The 25228-nt window shown below is 43.7% G+C and overlaps 1 protein-coding gene across 1 annotated transcript in view; it reads left to right on the top strand.

The window, feature by feature from the left end:
- Positions 1-20478, top strand: part of LOC120313721 (SRSF protein kinase 2-like) — a gene marked incomplete at its 5' end in the record, with an annotated part of 52330 nt that extends 31852 nt beyond the window's left edge. Inside the window, 6 exons of the mRNA XM_039355901.1 lie at positions 143-243; positions 753-860; positions 11936-12005; positions 13694-13786; positions 14796-14888; positions 19690-20478. Of these exons, the coding sequence (XP_039211835.1) occupies positions 143-243; positions 753-860; positions 11936-12005; positions 13694-13786; positions 14796-14888; positions 19690-19874 (650 nt within the window). The remainder of the gene's footprint in view (positions 1-142; positions 244-752; positions 861-11935; positions 12006-13693; positions 13787-14795; positions 14889-19689) is intronic.
- Positions 20479-25228: the final 4750 nt, after the last annotated feature.

Here is a 25228-nt window from a genome sequence, read left to right as displayed (position 1 = left end):
GTTCTGCATATTTTGAATTCTTTTTTTTTTTAAAGATGGCAAAGACATCAGCTGTTTTTGCTCTACCCCACTGTCGTTTCTTTAAAAGAATATTGGATTACGCGCTCCGAATATTAACTCTGTATTTCTTCCTTCCTAACAGTGAAAACTCGGGCTGCTGATTTGCTGGTGAATCCTTTGGATCCGAGGAACGCCGATAAAATTAGAGTTAAAATTGCCGACCTGGGCAATGCTTGCTGGGTGGTAAGTGTAGTTAAAAAATTGTCTACAACCATTACCCCTGAATTGTATCTGAAGAGGGATGAGAGGGAAGAAAGGAGAAGAGAGAGAAAAGAGTAAAGGATGGGAGAAGGAAGTAGGAAGGTTGGAGGAGGAGAAGTGAGGAGAAGTGGTGAAGGAAAGAGAAGAGGAGAGGAAGAAGAGGGGAAGAGAAGAAAGGGAGAAAGAAGGTAGAGAAGAAGGAGTGTGGATACAGTGAAAGGGGAAATGGGCGAGCAACACCAGAAGTCGTGTGTATGTATTTATTTCATTTTATTAAAAGTATCTTATATATGAATGTAAAAAGAATGTATGTTAACATCTGATAAATATCACGGTATATGTATGGGGGAGAGTTTGGAAAAATAAAAAATAATTTAAAAAATTAAATAAAAATTGTCTACAACTTTGCGACTTGGTCTCGTAGCTGAAATTGGAGCGTTTTGTAATGAAAAGCCTGTCTTTTCCGGGTTTGTTTTTTTTTTTTTTTTTAGCATAAACACTTTACGGAAGATATCCAGACCCGACAATATAGATCGATTGAAGTTTTAATAGGAGCCGGTTACAGTACACCCGCTGATATCTGGAGTACAGCATGTATGGTAAGAACCACGTTTTCTTGTTTTGTTGAATCAGAAACAGTAAAATTATTATGATTTCTGGGCAAAGTCTGGTTTGGAAGTGTGCCTGCTTCAGACAGGAAGGCAATGCAGAGAGTGGTGAGGACAGCAGAAAAGTTGATTGGCAGGTCCCTCCCTCCCATCCACTCCCTGGCATATTAAGTGTTGCTTGAGCAGGGTCTGCAAGATTGTTTGGGATGCTACACATCCTCTCCACTGTTTTCCTTGTTCCCTTCTGGGATGGGGGGGGGGGCCTCTGTGGTACCCGAAGCAGAACATCCAGATTCAGTCGCAGTTTTGTTCCATACAGTACCAACCTTGTGAGCTCTTTAACACTTTCTCTTTCCGCTATGTATTCAAGATGGACAGTGATTAATATGTATGTGTATTTATAAGGGCGTAGGTACATCCATATGTTGTATGTAGCATGTTTATATGTGTGTTATGTTCGTGCACACTTTTGAGAGCAGGCAACAGAACTTTATTTTAATGTGTGCCAGTGTCCCCACAGTAAAAAATGATGATAAAGGTTATCTTATATCTTATGTCAATAATGATGATGATGATGATGATGATGACTCGATAGGTAGACAAAAATGCCAAATCCAGTCTGAACATCTGGCTGAACTGTGCGATAATTAAATCATAATCATAATCATATAATAATAATAATAATAATATAATATAATATAATATAATATAATATAATATAATATGGTGAGATGTAAATTTCAGAATGCCATACCGGCTCGGACGTCGCCCGGGTTAACAAGGTCCGCACTAGATATTGGAGTTCCTGGATATCTGGTGAAAAATGGGTTACAGGACTCAGGACTGTTGGCTGAGCAACCAGGGCCAGCAGATGCAGAACTACTGGAAGAAAAGGTGTTTACCCGTCGCAGATACACAGTGATGGAAAACAAAGAAATAATGATCTGTTACTACAGATCAAGTCCAACAAGACGAGGATATCTAACACGAATGCACCAATTCTGGAAAGAACAGCATCCAGAATCAGAAATAACAGAACAGAGACTAGCAGATCAACGCCGATTTATAACACGAAATAAAGTATGTACAGAAACAGAATTGGACGAACTGCAAAGGTTTACCCAGGGCAAAGAAATCAAAGCCTTACAAGAAGTAATTCAGAATGTAGAGGCAAACCAGGGGGAGTTGGCAGTGAAAGAATCCAATAGAGATATACAACTGTTCTCATTTGGAAACCAGGCACCTCTTCCTCAGAAAGAACAAAACCCTCTAACTAAAGAAATAAAAGAATTGAAACAAAGAATAATTGAGCATCTAGAACAGCACAAAAACAACAGAATAAGGCTGCCTGCATTGAAGCTTGTTCCAAAGAAACAGCTAGCACAAGCATTAAAAGATGCAAATACTGCAATAGCAAGTATAAGCACCAATTCACTGCAAGAAACAAACCAACTAATGTACAGCACAGCTGCAGTTATAACAGAATACCTGGGATGCAAAATCAACAAAAAGAAAAACAAACAAACAGTGCACCACAAAAATGGAAGGTTAGACTAGAAAATAAGATCAGCAAGTTAAGATCACATGCAAGCAAGCTAGAACAGATGAAAGAAAAGAAGCTGAAGAACAAGAAGACCAAAGAATACCTAATCAAGAAATACCACTTAGAAACAAGGAAGATCAAGGAAGCACTGGAAATAATAAAGCAACAAATAACAGCTATAGCCAGGAAAATCAGTAGATATGAAGCTCGAATTGCAAACTATAGGCAGAACCTCCAATTTCAATCCAATCAGAAACGTTTCTACCAATCCATCAATGGAGAAACTGCAAGGAATCAGTCAGTACCTGACAAGGAAGAAACAGTGCAGTTCTGGAAGCAGATATGGGATAACCCAAAGAAATACAACAAGGATGCGGCTTGGTTAAAAGAGGTGGATGCAAATAAAACAGAAGTTGAAATGAAAGAACTAGTAATAACAACAAAAATGGTAGAAAAAAGAGCAAAGAAAATCAAAAATTGGTCAGCACCAGGTGAAGATGAACTGCATGGGTTTTGGTTGAAACATCTAACTGTTATACACCCACTCATTGCCAAGCAGTTCAACAATATACTACAAGGAGGAGAAATTGAAAAGTGGCTAACAACTGGGAAAACCTACCTAATAATGAAAAATCCAGCAAAAGGGGCAACACCAGGTAACTACAGGCCAATTACCTGCTTACCAACAACTTTCAAATTACTAACTGGTGTGGTAGCTGATGCAGTACAACAGCATCTAGTTGAAAACAATCTCTTTCCACCTGAGCAGAAAGGAAACCGCCCCAATAGCAGAGGAACAAAAGATCAACTCCTAATAGACAAAATGATCTTGGAAAACTGCAAGAGAAGGAAAACCAACCTGAATGTAGCATGGATTGACTACAAAAAGGCATTTGACTCTCTGCCACATGATTGGATAATCAAGTGCCTAGAAATAACAGGAGTCAGTAGAAACATCAGAAAATTTGTGCAAAATCGATGGCACAATGGAAGACACAGTTGCAGATCAATGGTGAAAGCTGGGAGAGGTTAATATCAAGAGAGGAATATTTCAAGGAGATTCATTATCACCATTACTATTTGTTATTGCACTGTTTCCTCTGTCAACAATACTGAATAACTCAGGACATGGCTATCAAACATCAAAAACATCTGCTAGACTATCCCACCTCCTTTACATGGATGATCTGAAGCTGTATGGAAAAACATCATCTGAAATAGAATCGCTGCTCAACACTGTCCGTATATATAGCCAAGATATTGTAATGGAGTTTGGCTTGGACAAATGTGCCACACTTACTATCAAACAAGGAAAAATAGTGAAAACTGAAGGAATCAAGATGCCCCACGAAAATAACATTAAGAGTCTGGATGAGGAAGAGTACTACAAATACTTGGGTATCCTTCAAGCTGACAACATCAAGCACACTGAAGTCAAGAAAAAGATTAGAGGTGAATACATCAAGAGAGTGAAGAAGATCTTAAAATCCAAACTCAATGGAGGAAATACCATAAAGGCAATCAACACCTGGGCAATCCCAGTCATTAGGTACACAGCTGGAATAGTGGACTGGACTCAAGCAGAACTAAAAGCAATGGATAGGCAGACCAGAAAAATAATGACAATGAATCACGCCCTTCATCCACGCAGTGACATTGATAGACTTTATCTACCAAGGCAAATAGGTGGGCGTGGAATGCTACAAGTACATCAGATGGTTGAAGAAGAAAAAATGGCTTTGGAAGAATATCTGAAGAACAATGATGAAGATGCACTGAAATTAGTATATCAGGAAGGCTTACTAACTACTGGAGAGACCAAACTGGCCTACAAGAAAGACCAAATGAAGAACAGAATAGAGGCATGGGAAGACAAAGCACTACATGGCCAATACATGAAAAAAATAGCTGGGAAAGCAGATAATAATAAAACCTGGCAATGGCTAAGAGCAGGAAAATTGAAGAAAGAGACCGAGGGACTAATTCTGGCTGCACAAGACCAAGCCTTAAGGACAAATGCATACAAAGTCAAAATTGAGAAGACAGCAACAGACAGTAAGTGCCGCCTATGCAAAGAAGCTGAAGAAACAGTGGACCACTTGGTAAGCTGTTGCAAGAAGATTGCACAGACTGATTACAAGCAGCGGCATGACAAAGTAGCAACAATGGTGCATTGGAAGATCTGCAAAAAATATCATTTGCCTGTAAGCAAAAACTGGTGGGATCATAAAATAGAGAAAGTCATAGAAAATGATAAAATTAAACTGCTCTGGGACTTCAGAATTCAAACAGACAAGCACCTGCAACATAACACCCCAGACTTAACAATTGTCGATAAGAAAGACAAAAAAGTCTGGATAGTGGACGTGGCAGTGCCTGGAGACAGCAGAATAGAAGAGAAAGAACTGGAGAAGATAACAAAATACAAAGACCTACAAATAGAAATAGAAAGACTGTGGCAAAAGCAAGCAAGGGTAGTACCAATAGTCATAGGCTCCTTGGGTGCAATCCCAAAACAACTGGAGCACCACTTGAACACCATTGGCATTGACAAATTCGCTATTAGTCAATTGCAAAAGGCGGCCTTATTAGGAACTGCTTCCATCCTGCGACGATATCTGTAATACCATCAAACATCTACATCTGCCTATCCCAGGTCCTGGGTAAGGACTCGATAGGTAGACAAAATGCCAAATCCAGTCTGAACATCTGGCTGACTGTACGATGATTGATAATAATAATAATAATAATGTTGGAAGGGACCTTGGAGGTCATCTAGTCCAACCCTCTGCTCAAATGGCTGTCTGGTGTCTTCTTAAAAACTTCCTGTGTTGGAGCATTCATCACTTCTGGAGTCGGGTTGTTCCACTGGTTAATTGTTCTAACTGTCAAGAAATTTCTCCTTTGTTCTAGGTTGCTTCTCTCCTTGATTAGTTTCCATCTTATCTCTCTTCTCTTTTCTTCTTCTCTTCTCTTCTCTTCTCATCATCTTATCATCACCGTACCTTACCTTACCTTACCTTATCTTATCTATCTTATCATCTTATCTTACCTTACCTTATCTTCATCTTATATCTTATCTTATATATTATCTTATCTATCTTATCACCTTACCTTACCTTACCTTATCTTATCTTATTATCTTACCTTACCTTATCTTCATCTTTTATCTTATATCTTATCTTATCTATCTTATCACCTTACCTTACCTTATTTTATCTTACTTATCTTACCTTATCTTGATCTCATCTCATCTCATCTTATCTTAGTAGTTATAGGTGATTTGAAATGGCAGTAGCTTAAGCAATTATAGCTGGGCATTGCAATTTCTGGTGTGATTCCTCTGTGTGATTTAATCAGTCTAATCCTGCGTTAATGCCTTCACTGACGCAGTCTCTTGATTACGGCTGATGCTGAGGGTCTGTCATTTAAAGCCCCCGCCATTTAAGTCCCAGGGAGCAACACGTGGTGGCTTTCCATAAGCAACCTCAAGCTTTTACAGAGAAGACATGCCATAACGATATAGTTCTCCTGCGGTGAGCTTTGAGAATGCTCTCTTAAGGTTACAAATGCCAGGAAAACCGCGCTGCCTACACCGGTGTCTTCTATTTGGATAGATTCATCTTGGATGTGACATTCCTTGCTTGACTGTGTTATACAACAGGGGCTCTTTCCAAGGCAGAGACGCCTCTGTACATCTCCCTGACTTTTTAAAAGAATATTTCCAGCGAAGCAAGAGATCAGAAGCTTTGCCGTAGTTGACAAATCTGATAAGGACATACAGGCAGTCATCAACTTAACCACAGTTCGTTTAGCGACCCTTCAAAGTTAGAACGGCGCCGGGAAAAGCGACTTAGGACCCCTTTTGACACTTACAACCTTTGCGGCCTCCCCCCATGGTCACGGGATCAAAATGCGGATGCTGGGCAACTGACTCCGCTTTAGGACGGTTGCAGCGTCCCGGGGTCAGGCAATTCCCCCTTTTGCGACCGTCCGACACGCAGAGCGAACGGGGGAAGCCAAGCTCACTTAACAACCAGGTTACTAAGCTAACGGCGGCAGGGATTCCCTTAGCAACCGTAGCCAGAAAAGTAATGAGAAATAACCCACCCTACAATTAAGGCCAACGGCCTTTAAGAAATCCGAAAATCTTGTAGTTCCATTTCGATTTTAGACTAGAATAGACATGGAAGGGACCTTGGAGGTCTTCCAGTCCGGCCCCCTGTTCAAGCAGGAGAAACTAGATCAGAGGTAGGCAAACCTTGGCTCTTTGATGACTCGAGGACTTCAACTCCCAGAATTGATATGGCACCGTGGCAATTGAAACTTGCACCGGGTGTAAGCAATCTCCGTTGTATGTTCAGTTTTTTGGGGAAGCTTCTTTTAAATCCCCGTTTAGAACGCTAATCCTGGTCTCCGTATTGGAATCCAGCAGTTGCTCTTTATAGAAATGGCCAGAAAAGTCGTAAAACGGGGCAAAACTCACCGAACCCAACGCGTTTTGCTTAGCGACGTACATTTTGGGCTCAATTGTGGTCGTATGTCGGGGGCTACCTGTAGCCCTGACGTGGTGACCTAACGGCTTGTGGGGGAGGTCACCTGGTTTACTACAAAAATACTAATGATAGCCCTGGCTGAGCTCAGAAGTTACAGCCTGTCGGAATGCTCCGCTGAACTCAGATTCGTTATAATAACTCCGCGGCGTTATAACCACCACCTTTGTGGAAGAACATTGGCATCACCAGAGAAGAGCGAGCCTCTTCTGAAGCTTCCAGTTCACACATACCTCCCACTCAACAGAATCATAGACATTTGTCCCAGAAGGAAACTCCAAGCATCTCCCTCAGGATGTCAGGCGTGCATCGAAATTGGCAGCAGAACAAACTTACCCTGCGACAGTGGAATCTGTTTTGGACTCTTCCCGGTGGCTCGTACGGTGGAGAAGACAATAGGTTGTCCAGTGTCTATGCAGATTCTCAGTCGCCCAGGTCATAGTTATCCCAAAAGAAGGCTCCACGCCCATTTGCACTACTCAGGTGACCCCGGAGACACAGATAAGCCTCCAGGTAGCTTTAACAACTCTCTAAAACAGTGGTTCTCAGCCTGTGGGTCGGGACCCCATTTGGGGTGGAACAACCATTTCACGGGGGTCACCAAACAAGGCTGTCCGCCATTTTTTCCCCTTTTCTTTGGCCACGCCCCTGGCACCCGGTGATGTATAAGTGGTTGGGGGGTCACCACAACATGGGGAACTGTATTATGGGGTTGCGGCATTAGAAAGGTTGAGAACCACTGCTCTAAAAGAAGGCAAACAACCAGCTCTCTGCGAGGAGTATAAATCTTTCCATTCCCCCACCATCCAGTCCTAGCTGAAGAAGCTTCTGGGATGAGAAGCGAAACGTCTTCAAAGGAAAACAAAACAAAAAAAAAGTCCAGTGGTAAAGCATCTTTGGGATGTGGTCCACGGAGCCGTATCTCGTCTGCCCGATGACTGCAGACTTCATTGGATGTTGAGGCAGCCCTTCCATCCGTTTTAATCAATCAGAATATTGCCGGAAAGGACCTTGAAGTTCTTCCAATCCAACTGCCTAGTCAAGCAGAAGACCCTATACCCATTTCGGACGAGTGTCTGTCCAGTCTCTCCTTAAATATGATGAAGCACCCACAACTTCTGGTGGCAAGCTGTTCCACCGGTTAATTCTCCTCACTGTTAGGAGTTTTCTCCTTAGTTCCAGGCTGGTTCTCTCCTTGATCAGTTTCCATCCGTTGTTTCTTCTCCTGCCCTCCGGGTACTTTGGAAAATAATTTGACCCCCCTTCTTCTTTGTGGCGACCTCTCCAATACTGGAATACTCAAATACACTCAAATTCCTGGGAGACTGCTATTCTTGTCTTGGTGTCCTGGCGCTGTCCTGAGTATGTTTGGTTCTCCTGTGGTTCTGCTGTCCCTAAGTGACGCATCTTCTAGAATGTCCAGTGTTAAAGTCACAAGGACGTGCCAGAATCCTCAGGAGATGCCACTCATAGCATCTTCATTCGCCCTTGCTGTCCAGGGACACTCTGTAGAATAGAATAGAGCTGGAAGGGACCTTGGAGGTCTTCTAGTCCAGCCCCCTGCTCAAGCCGGAGGCCCTATACCATCTCAATCAGATGGTTGTCCAGTCTCTTCTTAAAAACCTCCAGTGAGGGAGCGCCCACGACTTCTGGTGGCAAGCTGTTCCACTGGTGGATTGTCCTCACTGTCAGGAACTTTCTCCTCAATTCCAGGTTGCTTCTGTCCTTGACCAGCTTCCAACCATGGTTTCTCGTCCTTCCCTTTGGTGCTCTGGTGAACAAACTCTACCTTGTGGCAGCCCCTCAGAGATTCGAACACTGCTATCCTGTCTCCCCTATTTCTTCTTTTCTTCAGACTAGCCAAACCCAAGTCCCGCAGCTGTTCTTCATACGTTTTGGTCTCCAGGCCTTGGATCATCTTAGTTGGTCTTCTCTGAATTTTTCCCAAGGTCTCAACCTCTTTTTTGTGATAACGGTGACCAAAATTGGCTGCAGTATTCCAGGTGTGGTCCTACTAGGGGTTTGTAAAGTGGTACTTTACAAAGTTGGGAGGCACCTTGGAGATCTTGTAGTCTAACCCAGTGGTTCTCAACCTTTTTAATGCTGCGACCCCCAACCGGTCGTAATTCGAGGACTTTCCCTGCCCGGGAGCGCCGCGCATGCGTGGTGCCGCCCCCTGCGCCAGCCGAGGCGTAGCTGGCAAGCAGCAGAGACGGAGCAGGCTGACCACCAGCTGGGCCACCAGCTGGCCCAGCCCAAGGGAGGTAAGGCACCCGCCAGGCCCCACGTGCGCCAGCAACCCTCCCTGCGCCCGCCGGCCTCCCACCTCCCACCCCTGGCCCTCTTTTACTTACATTTTTAGTAGTTGCTCAACAGGGAAGGGTGGAAACCTCCAGACAGCTCGCCTTCGCTGCAGACAACTTGCAGCACCGTTTGCAGAATGGGACTTTTGGCGGGCTCAGCAGGGCAGAGACAGCCTGGACAATTCCTATTGGCTTTTGAAAGCCAATAGAATTAGACTCTATTCAAGAAAGTCTATTCTATTGGCTTTCAAAAGCCAATAGAATAAAAGGGAGTAGCACAGCTAAGGAAAAGGGGGAAAAAATGGCGGACTGCGTTGTTTGGCGACCCCCGTGAAATGGTCGTTCGACCCCAAATGGGGTCCCGACCCACAGGTTGAGAACCGCTGGTCTAACCCATTGCTCAAGCAGGCAAAACTGTCCCTCAGTTCCTCACCCTACCCATTAAACTCTTCAGGGGGACGTTCTCTATCACAGGGGTCTGCAACCTTGACAGTGTTTAAGATTTGCGGACTTCAAATTCGCTTAGCGACCGTGTGACTTGACTTAACAACCGCCGTGATTCACTTAAGACCGGTGGAGAGAAAGGCCGTAAATTGGAATATTAACCATCCTTGCCGAGAGTGTTTAAGGGAGTCGCTGCACCACGAGAACTGAATTTAAACTAAGAGATGTCGAGAGGCTGTAAACTGCGGCAAAATTCACTTCACCGCTGTCTCGCTTAGCAACGGGCCCAATTACGGTCGTAAGCTGAGGACTATCTGTAAAGCAAGATTGTGGCGTTGCATGCAGTTGTATTTTTTTGCTTTGTTCCTCATGGGGGGGGGAATCCATAGAAATAGAAGAACTGGCTAGCGGCTGCTGGCTGAGAATTAGACTGAGAACGTGCGTCAGTGATTTGTCTTTTATTCATTCTCTCCGGATTAGATCCAGAGCAATGGTAACTATCTAGACTGTCACGTGTGTATTGTTGCGTTGTGCATTCATTGGCGTTCGCTGGCTGTTGGGCAGGCCTAGAGCCACAAGACAGTTTTCCTTAATGCATCTTTATTTATAGACCTGTTCCAGCACACACACACACACACACACACACACACACACACACACACACTATTCTTCAGATAATTGCAGGATAGCTTAAGAGAAATAACCCACCCTACAATTAAGGCCAACGGCCTTTGAGAAATCCGAAAATCTTGTACTTCCATTCCGATTTTAGACTAGAATAGACCTGGAAGGGACCTTGGAGGTCTTCCAGTCCAGCCCCCTGCTCAAGCAGGAGAAACTAGATCAGAGGTAGGCAAACCTTGGCTCTTTGATGACTCGAGGACTTCAACTCCCAGAATTGATATGGCACCGTGGCAATTGAAACTTGCGCCGGGCGTAAGCAATCTCCGTTGTATGTTCAGGTTTTTTGGGAAGCTTCTTTTAAATCCCCGTTTAGAACGCTAATCCTGGTCTCCGTATTGGAATCCAGCAGTTGCTCTTTATAGAAATGATTTTCATTTGCATCTTAAAACTCTGGGAACAAAGGCTTCACATTTATAGACGGTCCTCGAATTACGACCGCAATGGAGCCCAACATTTCTTTTGCTAAGTGAGACATTTATTAAGTGGGTTTTGCCCAGTGGTGAGATTCAAATACCTGATCAACTGGTTCTTTTATTGGATGCAGGCCTGGGCCTCTGAGGCCTAGAACGGACTTCCAGAAGTGGCATCCATGCACTTCCGGCGGGCCGTTCTAGGCCTGGAAGGCCTTCTCCAGGCCTCTGAGGCCTAGAATGGACTTCCAGAAGTGGCATCCACGCACTTCTGGTGGGCCGTTCTAAACCTGGGAAGCCTTCTCCAGGCCTCCGAGGCCTAGAACGGACTTCCGGAAGTGTTATCCATGCACTTTCGGGGGGCCGTTCTAGGCCTCTGAGGCATCCTCCAGGCCTCTGAGGCCTAGAATGAACTTCCAGAAGTGGCATCCACGCACTTCTGGTGAGCCGTTCTAGGCCTGGAAGGCCTCCTCCAGGCCTCCGAGGCCTAGAACGGACTTCCGGAAGTGGCATCCATGCACTTCCGGCGGGCCGTTCTAAGCCTGGAAGGCCTTCTCCAGGCCTCCGAGGCCTAGAACGGACTTCCGGAAGTGTTATCCACGCACTTCCGGTGGGCCGTTCTAGGCCTGGAAGACCTCCTCCGGGCCTTCGAGGCCTAGACTGGACTTCCAGAAGCCAGTTCTCAGAACTCAGCAAAATTTAGCTACTGGTTCTGACAAACCAGTGCGAACCGGCTGCGTCCCACCACTGGTTTTGCCCCACAGCTGTTAAGCAAATCACTGCATTTGTTAAATTAGTAACTTAGTAAATTAGGAATACGGATTGTTAAGTGAATCTGGCTTTGCTTGTCCGAAGGTCACAAAAGGGGATCGCATGACCCCCCCCCCAGGGACATGTCATAAATACGAGTCAGTTGCCAGGCATCTGAACTTTGATCACATGACCCTGGGCATGTGGTAATAGTCATAAGGGCGAAAAACAGCCGTAGATCGCTTTTTTCCGTGATGTTGTAACTGCGAACGGTCGCTAAACAAAACGATTGTTAGCCTGGGACTCTTGCACGAGACCGAAAACTTATCCGCCACTAAAATATTCTTTTTTTTTTTCCCTTTTTTTAAAAAAATCCCAGGCCTTTGAATTGGCAACCGGAGACTATCTCTTCGAACCGCATTCTGGCGAGGACTATTCGAGAGACGAGGGTAGGTGTCTTTTAAATACCTCGGCGTGCTTTGAGCCTTTGTGACTCCAGCGAATGTGAAGCCACCCACAATGAAACCACAGTTTCATTGTCAAAATACAAACACCACATTTCCTCCTCCTCTTTGGAAGTCCCATCACTAACTTGTAAGTCACTCCCTTCTGCAGACATGACTTTTTTTCCTCCCTAAATCTTGAGAGGGGATTCCTGCCCTGTCCTGTAAGACCTGCATCTGTGTGTGTGTGTGTGTGTGTGTGTGTGTGTGTGTGTGTGTGTGTGTGAAGATTGATCCAAAACCTGACACTGTGGCGCATCTTGGGACACTAGAGATACCGAATGTCGAACTCCCAGTTTTTGGCACGTTTGACCGTATTTACCCGATAGGCAGATTGTTTTTTTTATATCCCTCCCTGTGAATTTGGGCGAGGGCGGCGGTCGCGTTCGTCACCTTGAATTTACTGAAAAAAATATAGAAGACGCGGTGGGGAAAACCTGAATCATTTCTTTATGATTAAATTTATCTACCGCCCTTCTCACCAGCAAGCAAACTCTATTAAACATCGTTTAGTAGAATAATGTTGGAATAATTTCTGTGAAATTTGTTCACAGCTGTAAAAGAGCCGTTTCAAGCTGGGAAAAAAAAAAGCATTTGCAACGTTTAGCAGATAGTTTTGCAAAACATGTTAGGCAAGATGTTTGGGTTCAGTTAATATTATTTTCCTGTCCTGTCCTGTCCTGTCCTTTCCTTTCCTTTCCTTTCCTTTCCTTTCCTTTGTCTCTCCCTTCCTTTCCCTTCTTCTATCTTCCTTTCCTTTCTCCTTTCCTTTCCTTTCCTTTCCTTTTCATCCTGCCCTTTTTGAAGCCTGGCTTCTGGCAGGGGTGTGTGTGTGTATGTGTGTATGTGTATTAGTATTGTTAAAGTATTAATCTTAAATTCAGGCTTATCTTCCTTTTGGATAAATACGGTCATTGCTAAATGATTTACAGTGGGTCCTCGACTCACGAATTCCCCTCTCTGTCAACACGAGAGAGTCGTTAAGTGAGTTTTGCCTCATTTTGTGACCTTCCTTGCCACAGTTATTAAGTGAATCCTGCGGTCATGCAGGGAATCTGATTCCCCCCCATTGACTTGGCTTGTCGGAAGCCGGCTGGGAAAAGTCGCCAAAGGGGATCACGTGATCCCGGGACGCCGTGACCATCATAAACACGTGTCAGTTGGCAAGCGTCCAAATTTTGACCGCGTGAGCACAGAGCAACGGTCATACCTGCGGAAAAAATGGCCGTCATTCCCTTTTTTCCGTGCCGTTGAAACTTTGAACTGTGGGTAAACGGATGGTCGTAAGTTGAGGACTCCCTGCAGGTCCCATTTCCCTGGGTGAAGCTGCCCACACCCCACGCTTGTTTGCTTGAAAATCTCCTTGGCGGTGCCGTAACACGAGCTTCCCTTATTTTTATTTTTGCTTTCCTTTTTAAGCGCCGCTAACAATATCCGAATTCTCCTCCGCCGGCCTCGGGACCCTCCGCCTGGGTTTCCCGCCTGAGCCATTACTGTGTTGAGAACTTCCTTTGGGTTTTTTACAAACTAATTCCATTTTTCCTCCCTTCTTTCTTTTATCCCCCTCTCCTCTCCTCGCCTCTCCCTTCCCTGTCCTTCCCATTCCTGATGTCCTTTGTTTCTCTCCTCCCTAGACCACATAGCACACATCATAGAGCTCCTCGGGAATATCCCAAGGCACTTTGCTCTCTCTGGAAAATATTCTCGGGAATTCTTCAACCGCAGAGGTAGTCCCTGTTCTTTTTCAAGGTGCCGCGACGCAGACAGAAGCGGAGGGCGCGTTGCTTGCCTGCAGCTCAGGGCCCCCAAAACCCACGTGTCCTGGTGTATTAGGGTCTTTCCCCATGTAAGATTGAGAGTATCTTGGTGACGTTTCGACGAGGTCCCACTCGTCATCTTCAGGCTGGGGTCTTCGGCTATGTGCTTCTGCAAGCAAAGTGTGATTGGAGCTGTCGTCTCTCTATATATATTGGTGGGGCTGTGTGGAGTGCTGGCTTAGTTGCTGTAAGTGGATTGGTTGGCTGTGTAAGAGTTATTGTTTGTGGATTGTTTGGCTGTTTCGTAATATCCTGAGTAGTTGAGGTGCTGGCTGTGCGCCCATTAGTCTTTTGTGTTGTAAAGACACAACCCATTACCCAGGTCGTTACAACACAAAAGACTAATGGGCACACAGCCAGCACCTCAACTACTCAGGATGTTACGAAACAGCCAAACAATCCACAAACAATAACTCCAACACAGCCAAACAATCCACCTACAGCAACTAAGCCAGCACTCCACACACACACACACCAATATATATATAGAAAGATGGCAGCTCCGATCACACTTTGCTCGCAGAAGCACGAAGCCGAAGACCCCAGCTTGAAGATGACGAGTGGGACCTCGTCGAAACGTCGCCAAGGTACTCTCAATCTTACACGGGGAAAGACCCGAATACACCAAGACCTGTATACCTATACCCGTGAAAATCTACGAAAACATATATACAAATATATATATTTGTAGGACTGGGAAACTATGAAGGATTGGACGCTTCGCTTTCCCAAACAGCGGCCCGGCCCTCCGATTTGGACCAGCTTTTCGAAATCATTTGGCAAGCAACGATCGCCTCCCCCGTGTTTTCGAGCATGTCTGCTTCTGTCTGTATCCGGGGCCCGGTGTCGTCGTGTGCATGCCGTGTATTGATTAAACTGTTGTATGTTTCTGTTTTGCTGGAAATGTGCTTGAATCCAGATCACATAGCATTGATCATTGAACTGCTGGGAAAAGTCCCTCGAAAACACGCAATGTTGGGGAAATATTCCAAGGAGTTTTTCACCAAAAAAGGTAACGGTGTTTCTGAACCCCCCCCCCCCCAATATTAACAATAGCTCGTTCCCCCCCCCCCGTACACACACACACACACACACATATACACACAAATGACTCATCCTTATAAACCAGTGGTTCTCAACCTGTGGGTCGGGACCCCATTTGGGGTCGAACGACCATTTCACGGGGGTCGCCAAACAACGCAGTCCGCCATTTTTTCCCCCTTTTCCTTAGCTGTGCTACTCCCTTTTATTCTATTGGCTTTTGAAAGCCAATAGAATAGACTCTCTTGAATAGAGTCTAATTCTATTGGCTTTCAAAAGCCAATAGGAATTGTCCAGGCTGTCTCTGCCCTGCTGAGCCCGCCAAAAGTCCCATTCTGCAAACAGTGCTGCACCAGTTGAGTAGTCCTCGACTTACGACCGGTTGGGGGGGGTCGCGGCATTAAAAAGGTTGAGAACCACTGTTATAAACGAAGAAGCATTTTTAAAAAAAGCTTTTTTAAAAAAATATGTTCAGGATGAACTTTGTTTGACTGATAGTCCTGGACGTACGACCGCAATTGACTCTCAAATTTCTGTTGTTAAACGAGACGGTGATTAAGTCAGTTTTGTTTCATTGTATGACTTTTTTTCCCACAATTGGGAAGTGAACCCCTGCAGTTGTTAAGTAAATGACACAACTGTTAAATGAATCTGGCTTCAAAAGGTCCCAAAAAGGGGGGTCACGTGATCCTGGGACGCTGCAAACCGTCGTAAGTACATGCCAGTTGCCGAGCATCTGAATTTTTGATCATGTGATCCTGGGGGTGCTGCAACGGTGATGTGCCAAACGGTCCTAAGTCACTTTTTTTCACACAGTTGTAACTTTGATCGGTCATGAAATGAACTGTTGTAAGTCAAGGACTATCTGTATTTACAAAACCTGGATATTTTAAGTCTCCTGACTTGAAGTAAATGAGACTATTCCCAGATTGTGCTTCAATGAAATAAAAGGGATGCCTCCGATCAGAAAAATAAATAATAATACCCGTATCCCACAATCTTTGTTTATTGCTTATTGTAGACCATCTTAATCTTCCAACTTTGGGAAAAAAATATTAAGGTTCTTTTTAATCTTGGATTCTTAAAAAAAAAATAATAATTTACCGAGAGTCTTTGAAGTACGGGTCAGAAGAAATATAGGAAGCTCTGAAAGAAGAGATGAAAGGTTAAAAGTAGGATTATATCGCTGTTAAAAGATGTTTTAATACAAATATCCCTTCCTGGAACAGTGTTAGAACGATGGCCTTGGTGCTTTTTGATAATAAGAGCAGAGGCAAATGGAGAAAGAATAGAGAATGTTTTAAGTCTGTGTCCGGCTCGAGATAATTTTAATTGCAAGGGAGGTTAGTATAGTTAGCTTTAAAAAGATGCTTCTGTGCAGGTGCCAGGTGTAAAGTGCACTTTGGGTTATTTCCATCTTGTTCTTGCTATCCAGAGAAACACAGATAACATAACTTCAATTAAAGCTATTTTATACAGCTGCACAGTCAAGGGAATAATTACTTTTTGATAGAATATATTTTATTGATTTTTTTTAACATGGTCACCTTAATATTTGGCAAACAGCGTGCTGTCTGGGTTTACATTTAAAAAAACATTCGCTAACAATTATTTCACAGAACTTAAGACGATTCGAAAGCTTCAAATTGATTTTGTAAAATACCGAGGACTTGATTAACTTTCTTTGCTAATCAAGACGAAGGCAAAGGGTAAAGCAATTTCTTTTCGTTCTTTTTCTTTTTATCTTTACACCAGACTTTTTTTTCTTAAAAGAACCTTAAGAGAGCATATATAATACTCCAGTACTTATTTATTTAGCGTATGGCATAGAGCACAAGGTTAACAGTAATAAAATGGTAGAGAGGGATCACATAATACTATGGTACGCATATATTGGAAATATGTAAGTTTGAGGAATTCAACAAATTATATACTCTAGTTGGCTGGGTAATCTGGAAGCTGGTCTGAATATCTCAGGGGCTGCCCCAAAGAAGAGGGAGTCAAGCTATTCTCCAAAGCGCCTGAAGGCAGAACAAGAAGCAATGGATGGAAACTAATCAAGGAGAGAAGCAACCTGGAACTAAGGAGAAATTTCCTGACAGTTAAAACAATTAACCAGTGGAACAAAAGTTGTGAATGCTCCAACACTGGAGGTTTTTAAGAAGAGACTGGACAGCCATTTAATAATAATAATAATAATTGCTTGTGATCAGTGACATTTTAAAACGTCATCAAGAATGTTTTCATTCGTCCCTGTTTATATTCTGTCTCACCTGCCAAGGAATCATTTTAATTCAGCAGGGCATAATAACCAGCAAACAAATGCAAGGGTTTATTTTATTGCCCCTAAAGTCATTAGTTTGATGCAATTTGTGTTTATTTGTAGCAGGAGGGTAATAATGGCATTGCCTAAATTGTTAATTTGGGAGTTTGTGACGTGGGGTGATGTAATCCTTCAAAGAATAGATATAAAACTGAGCTCAACCCTGCCCCCTCCTTTTTTGAAAAAGGTTTCCCTATTAGAAAAAAAAGCAGATTAATAAAGAATGCAGGTTAACATTAGAATTACCAGTACTGCATATTATTGTCCTTGGCTTATTTTAACACAGGTTTTGTTTTTGTAAAAGCAGTAGACCCAAAAGATGGATCTGCACCGCCCCCTTGTGGCTTGCCTTATGTTAGTTTGACTTTACAGAATTCACAAGAGTTGGAAGGGACCTTGGAGGTCATCTAGTCCAACCCCCTGCTCAGGCAGGAGACCTTAAACCATTTCAAACAAATGGCTGTCCGGTCATTTCTTAAAACCCTTCCGTGATGGAGCACCCACAACTTCCGGAGGCAAGCTCTTCCACTGATTGTTAATATAATTTTATATAATAAGTGAATATAACTTTCTCAGAATTGGGTTTGAAGGTCCTTTGCTCCCTAGTCTCTGCGCATTTCAAATATTTCCCCTTCAAACTTATTTTACCAAAAGGCCCGGTTCTTCCTTCACGGTTGGAAGTCCACAAAGATCTGATTTCTGTGGCTTCTGTTGAAAGAAAGAAATCAGGGTGCAACAGGTCCCCCCCCCCTTTTATTTTTAGGGCAGTTTTCATCCTACAGGTAAGTCCTCATGTTACGGTCACAATTGAGCCGAAAATTTTATGTGGCTAAGCGAAATGCTCGTTAAGTGAGTTTGCCCTCTTTGGCGACTTTTCCTGCCGCAGTTGTTAAGTGAATCACTGCGCTGGTTAAGTTAGTTACACGGTTGCTCAGTGAATCTGGCTCCCCCCCCCCCCCGTTGACCTGGCTTCTCAGAAGGTCCAAATGGCAGTTCACACAACCTCCCGGGACGCTGCGACCGTTGTAAATATGAAGCAGTTGCCAAGCGTCCAAATTTCGATCACCTGCCCTGCTCAAGCGGGAGACCCTTGCAGAATCGTAGAATAAGAAAGGACCTTGGAAGGATGACGATGACGATGATGTTGGACGGGACCTTGGAGGACTTCTGGTCATCCAGCCCAACCCCCTACTCAGAGGAAGGGTTGTCTAATGTCTTCTTAAAAAATCCTCCAGTGACGGCGCACCCACAACATATAGAGTCTCCTGCCTGAGCGGGGGGGGGGGGGTTGGACTGGATGACCTCTGAGGTCCCGTCTAACTCTGTGATTCTGTAAGGGTCTCCTGCCTGAGGGGGGGTTGGACTAGATGACCTCCGGGGTCCCGTCCAACTCTGTGATTCTGTAGGGGTCTCGTGCCTGAGCGGGGGGTTGGACTGGATGACCTCCGAGGTCCCTTCCATCTCTGTAATCCTGTAATTCGGATGCTGCAATAGTCATAAGCCTAAAACGTCGTAAGTCAACTTTTTCCAGTCCCGTTGTAACTTTGAACGGTCAAGGAAATGAAACTGTTATTAAGTCAAGGCCTAAATGTACTTAATCATGGTCTTCTACAGCAGAAGCGTCCACCCTTGGCATCCTTAAGACTTTTGGACTTCAACTCCCAGAATCCCCCAGCCAACCGAGTGGGGAGGAAACCTATGTTAAGTGCATGGCTGCGGGGAGTTTCACCTTCATAAGCGTCAAGCCTGATTGCATTTGCACCAAATGGTTTTACGTCGATTTTATAGTACAAGGCTCCCCTCCTTATTACACAGTCAGCTTTGCAGATTCTGATTTTAATTTTCCATTTGTACTTGGAAGGATCAGCCCGATTCTACTCATTATGACGCTTTTGACATTTTGGCTTACAGTCGTGCAGCATCTCGGGGGAATATATGGAAGACGGCTTAGCGCGTCTCAAGTTAATCTGTTTCCCACCAGTTTTTCTTTCTTGCAAGCTTCTGAATAAAACGCCAGGAAACACCAGGCTATTTTTCTTAATATGTGCTTTTTTAAAAAATTTTGTTCAAAACAAATTGAGAATCCCAAACATAAAACTTGAAAAAAATCCAAAGTGGTTAAAAAAAAAACCCCAAACTAACAGGTGCATCAAAAACCACATTATACACCCATTATCCCTTCCGGTTAAATACCGATTAAATATCTTACTACGAGGTTAGTTTCCACCCCTTTGCGAAACAGACCCTGCTCCCCAGATTTGTTTTTTTTTTTTTCCAAACGGCCAAATCTGCCAAACCACGAGGCTATTTTTGCCGCACGATTTAGAACACAGGTGCCTGCTGTATTCTCAAAACCAAAGGAACCTGAAAATAATAATAATAATAAAAAAACCATCTCGACGCGCGCAGGAGTTAACGCTTTTCTCTTCCTCCTTTTTCGTCAACGCAGGAGAACTTCGGCACATTACCAAACTGAAACCCTGGAGCCTGTTTGACGTCCTGGTGGAGAAATACGGCTGGCCGCAGGAAGACGCGGCCGAGTTTACCGATTTCCTGATCCCCATGTTGGAAATGGTTCCGGAAAAGCGAGCCTCGGCTGGCGAATGTCTTCGGCACCCTTGGCTGAATTCGTAGCAGCGGCCTGGGGTCGAACACGTCGGGCCAGGCCCCCCCCCCTCCTCCACCGCCACTTTCTCGCGCATCAAACCTAAACGGTGACTGTCATAAATGCTCTTAAGAGAATGGTCAATGAGCTGTCTTCAATCCAAGACTTTTATTTTTTACTTTGAGGTACCGTTTGACTTTTTGCTTTTTCGTGCACTGTGTTCTGGGGGGGGGGGAGGAGGAGAAAGGAAGATGGCCTATTTGTCTTCAACTAGTAGTTCTACTGACTATCTCCTGTAAAAAAAAACACACACACATACACAAAACACCCCACTTAACTCTTGTGTCTTTAAGCATTGTTTCTTGTGTTGTGTGGAATTCAAGCATTGACTTTTGGAGCCGCCCGACTCTTCTTCCCATAAACGTGTTTTTAGGGCAGGTTTGTAACTATTTATGGAAACTATTTTAGCTGAATATTCTATCATTTACCAGTGTGAGACGTTGATTGAGTCCGAGTTTGGAAATGTACAATTCTTATTTTTCGAGCAAAAGGGACCTTGTTCTTGTAAAATAGCGTTATGTAAATGCACCCTGTAAATGTTTATTTCCATTAAAAACAAACAAAAAAACAAAACAAAACAAAAAGCCGGGACAAGTTGCAGAGTTAAAGCGATTAAATTGAAAGCGACTTTAGGATGCAAAATGCATGTAGTAGGATTTGCTTCAGGGAGTTTTGTAAACGTCCCTTTCTGTAGCTTATATTGGATTTTGAAATAAAAGTGGCTCTTGATATTATATATATTGGTTATTCGGGTTTTCTCCCGTGTCAAATTGGAAGTGTCTTGGTGACGTTTCGACAAAGTCCCATTCGTCATCTTTAGACTGGTGTTTTCGGCTTCGTGCTTCTTGTTCCTAGAAGCACGAAGCTGAAAACACCAGCCTGAAGATGACGAATGGGACTTTGTCGAAACGTTGCCAAGACACTTCCAATTTTACGCGGGAGAAAACCCGAACAACCAAAGACCTATATATATATATATGTATATGTATATTAGGCTGAAGAATTTAAAGAAAACCTTGGAAGCATTTTGTGCAGGACCGTGGAGGAAAAAAAAAAAAGTAGCCCGTTTAATGGAGGAAAACAAAACAAAACAAAAGCAGAAATGATACAAACCTTACATTATAATGAAAGATCATGCACCTTCTTCCATTCATAGCTTTACCTATTTCAGAAACAAAATTGCACTAGCTTTTATTCCCCCCCCCCATAATCGATGTATTGAGGAACTTAAATCTTCCTTTGTAAGTTGCACACAGAAGTTAGGTGTTTTTGTATTAAAAGAAAAAAAAAGAAAAAAAGAAAAAGAAAAGTAGATTCCAAAAAAAGAGAAACTCCTATCTGGGCAATACAGATTTTAGAATGTAAAAAATAATAATAATAATAATAAAAAATACAGAGGTGTGTTTTAGCCTCTTTTAAAACGTCAGTGAGGATGAATGTAAATTTATTTCTGGTTTTACACATGAATTATGGTGCCACTTTGTCCATTTTAAAGTTATTCACATGCCTTTGCAATTCTTAAAAGATTGTGAGACGATTTCCCCCATCCCACCCCACCCCCCATATTGTAACAATAATTAATTGTTCGAGGTGCTTGCAGTTGTCTTAATTAAAGTGGTTGTTTTTTCTTTTTTCAGAAATTGCCCTGCTCCCTCTGGATTGTTTTGGTAGGGGCAAATGCAAAACGGTTTTACTCGTTCGATGTTTGTTAGGGGGGAAAAAAAAAACACAAATGATAGTGCTGCAGAAGTGTTTGCCTTTTTTTTTTTTTTTTGAATGTTGATTTAAAAAAAAAAACGAAAAACAAAAGCAGAACGACGCACAATAGATATTCCCAGCCTTGCTATATATATTTTGGACGCCGGGATCAAAATTCCAGAAGGCCTGCTGGAGTTAATTTATTTGCAGCCAGTGTGGTGCTAGTAGCTAGAATGTTTGTACGTAACTATAGCTTTTCAATGGGATCCTTTGTACAGTCACAGAAACAGAATTTTGGACAGAGCCCATAAAGGACTATTACAAACTACATTTGCAAAAAAAACTCAAAAACCCACACATCATAAATTGCTTTAGACCTATCCCAGTCTGAAGAATGCCTACAGCTTCAGCAAAGTCTTGCGTTCGATAAAAGAAACTATTTGTGTAGCTCAGGGTTGAACTCTCTCTCTGTGTGTGTGTGTGTGTGTGTGTGTGTGTGTGTGTGTGTGTGTTTGTTGTGGGGTCCTGGGTGCTCTCTGAGCTGGGTGGTTTCCTTGCAGACGTTTCGTGACCCGATTAGGAAACTTAGCACTGATGGCATTACCTAGTTGGGTCACGAGACGTCTGCAAGGAAAGCACCACCCAGGACCTCAAAAATCTTGCACTACTCACTCACTGTCTGTTGGTTAACAGCCTTGCAAAGAGCCTGATTGGTGGTGGCTATATTTGCATATCCTCAGCTCAAGGAGAGAGAGAGCATGGTTATTTTCCCTGGCCCCTCTGCCTGGAATTCTCCCGGGGGGTGCGTGGGTGGGTGGATAATGTGAGGGAGGGGGGATGCAGAACAGGATTGTTATGGAAGAGTTTGCTTAGGTTTGCCTAGCTTGTCCCCCCCCCCCGATTATTATTTGCATACTGTATTCAATTTATGTACGATATATAAAAAGGAGGTGATTTTACATCTGGCTTAAGACCATCGTCATTTCCGTACACAAAACACGGTTGGAAGTTCATTCGCTGCTGGATCGCAATTTGATTTGGGTGACAGCGACCCAGCCGAGACCCTACACAGCAATTTTATTATTATTTTTAAATGGGTTGCTGCTTCTCTCTCTCTCTCTCTCTCTCACACACACACACACACACACAAAGACGGAGTCTTCCCCAGTGGCAGCTTTATTTATTGCGCTGTTTTTCTCTCTCTGTGAAACCCTGCAATCTCATGGTGGGCGTAAGACAGGGGTCTTCAAACTTGGCCCTTTGATGACTCGTGGACTTCAACTCCCAGAATTCCTGAGCCGGCCTGGCTCAGCTTGGAAACCTCTCCCTTTCCCCTCAGCATGGCTGGCTCAGGAATTCTGGGAGTTGAAGTCCACGAGTCATAAAAGAGCCAGGGTTGCCTACCTCTGGCCTAGGCCTAGGCCGTTTTATGACTCGTGGACTTCAACTCCCAGAATTCCTCAGCCAGCATGGCTCAGCTTGGAAACCCCTCCCTTTCCCCTCAGCATGGCTGGCTCAGGAATTCTGGGAGTTGAAGTCCACGAGTCATAAAAAGAGCCAAGGTTGCCTACCTCTGGCCTAGGCCCAGGCCGTTTTATGACTCGTGGACTTCAACTCCCAGAATTCCTCAGCCAGCATGGCTCAGCTTGGAAACCCCTCCCTTTCCCCTCAGCGTGGCTGGCTCAGGAATTCTGGGAGTTGAAGTCCACCAGTCATAAAAGGGCCAAGTTTGAAGACTCCTGGTGTAATACATGGCACCATCTCAAGTATTGCATTTCCCAAAAAATAAGACTTGGTCTTATTATTTTTTCCCTCCAAGAGGCACCAAGTCTTATTTGTGTGTGTGTCTGTGTGTGTGTATCTGTGTACAGTCCTGCCCAGCCAGCCCACTTCTGCGGCTGAAGGAGCAGCTTCATTCTGCAGTTCAGAATGCAGCTCCAGCCTGCATTTCGCAGTCAAAGGCCTTCCCAGAAGGCCTCTGCAGCCGATAACCGAGCAATGGATTCAATCCATTGCTCAGTTCTCGGCTGCAGAGGCCTTCTGGGAAGGGCCTGACTGACAAATGCAGGCCTGGGGACGCTGGAGAAGAAGTGGGCCAGCGAGGAGAGGCCTGGCTGCAAGTTAAGTGGGTAATATTAATATTGTGCTAATTAGAGCAATACTCTGGGCAAGGATGGAGTGGACGAAACCCTAAATCGCCGTTGACTTTTACGTGGCCACAACACGGTTGGTGATTCTCTTCTATTACTGGTTTTATCAGTGCAGGCAGTCCTCGTCTTACGAGCGCAACTGAGGACAGAAATTCAGTTGCTAAGTGAGGCATTTGTTAAACGAGTTTTGCCCCAGTTGTTCAGTGAAATCAGTTTGTAAGTTAGTAACCTGGTTAAGTGAAATCCGGCTTCCCCGTCGACTTGTGCTTGTCAAAAGGTTGCAAAAGGGGATCACGTGACTCCCCGGGACACTGCAACAGTCGTTAAGTCCATGCCAGTTGCCGAGCGTCCAAATTTTGATCACATGACCGTGGCAATACTGCCAAGATGGTGGGAAGCTGTAAAATGTGAACGTTCACTAAACAAACTGTTGTTAGCCAGAGACTACCTGTCGTGTTTAGCACTGAAGAATGCCGTTTGATAAATGGCACACTAGTAAACTAGTAGTAGGTTTCTGCGACTACCTGGGGTAGCATTTTCCTCCAGACAGCACTGCTAGGTTGGACAAAGTGTGGCTGCCAGTTATTAAATGTCTTCAGAGTACTTTGGATCAACGGACGATGAACGGTTCTGTGTGTCTGTTGTGCTCAGGGACTACAAAGCCTCCCTTGGCCTGTGAGGAGCAACTAAGGCCCCATAACTCCCTCGCAAACCCCCTTCCAACGTAACATTGCTCAAACAGCAAAACTAGCGAAACAAGAGGGTTAAAACTGACATAATTGTGATTTATTAACATGAATTAAAATGCCCAACCAGTGCTGCAATGTGACAGTATATTAAAAAAAAATTAAAAGTTCATATACTGTACTACTTTCACAAGGATCACACGCTTTTGCAAAAGACTCGTATGTACAATACTATATCAAATGAGAAGCATTAAGCAGTTTTACACGCAAAAGGAACAGTATTTACAGCACTCGTCAAGAGACATTAGAACAATCTATACATTAAATTACAATGTCTGAAAATAAGTTTGGGAAATAAAAAGAGCCATGTTCACACCAAACTATATAAAAAAATCTGTATTGCGTCGTCTACTATATGCACACAAAAAACTGTTGACAAGATGAAAAAAAGGGAAAAAAATCTGTTAGAGCTGTCACTTAGCCGTGTACTTCTTCTTTTTAATTACATATGTATAAAAAAGTAAATATAGAAAACATTCACTAAATGAATTTTAACTGCAACGATAAATTTTTTTTAAAAGAAGTTGTGCGGCAAACCCATCTACTGCCAGGAACAAACGGAGCTGGAATGTTCGTGTACAAAATAATAATTTAAAAAAGAAAAAAAAAAGACCGCCTTAAAAAACCGGCTTTTAAACCGCACGGTTTTAGGGATTTTTTTCTTTTCTTTTCTTTTCTCTTTTTAAAAGCAAAAACTGGAAAGAAGACGATGAAGAGCACGCGGGCGCA

This window comes from Crotalus tigris, unplaced genomic scaffold (genome assembly GCF_016545835.1).
Source record: "Crotalus tigris isolate CLP2741 ecotype Arizona unplaced genomic scaffold, ASM1654583v1 scf7180000018773.180596, whole genome shotgun sequence".
Taxonomy (NCBI): domain Eukaryota; kingdom Metazoa; phylum Chordata; class Lepidosauria; order Squamata; family Viperidae; genus Crotalus; species Crotalus tigris.
This window is presented reverse-complemented; position numbering and strand designations above follow the sequence as displayed.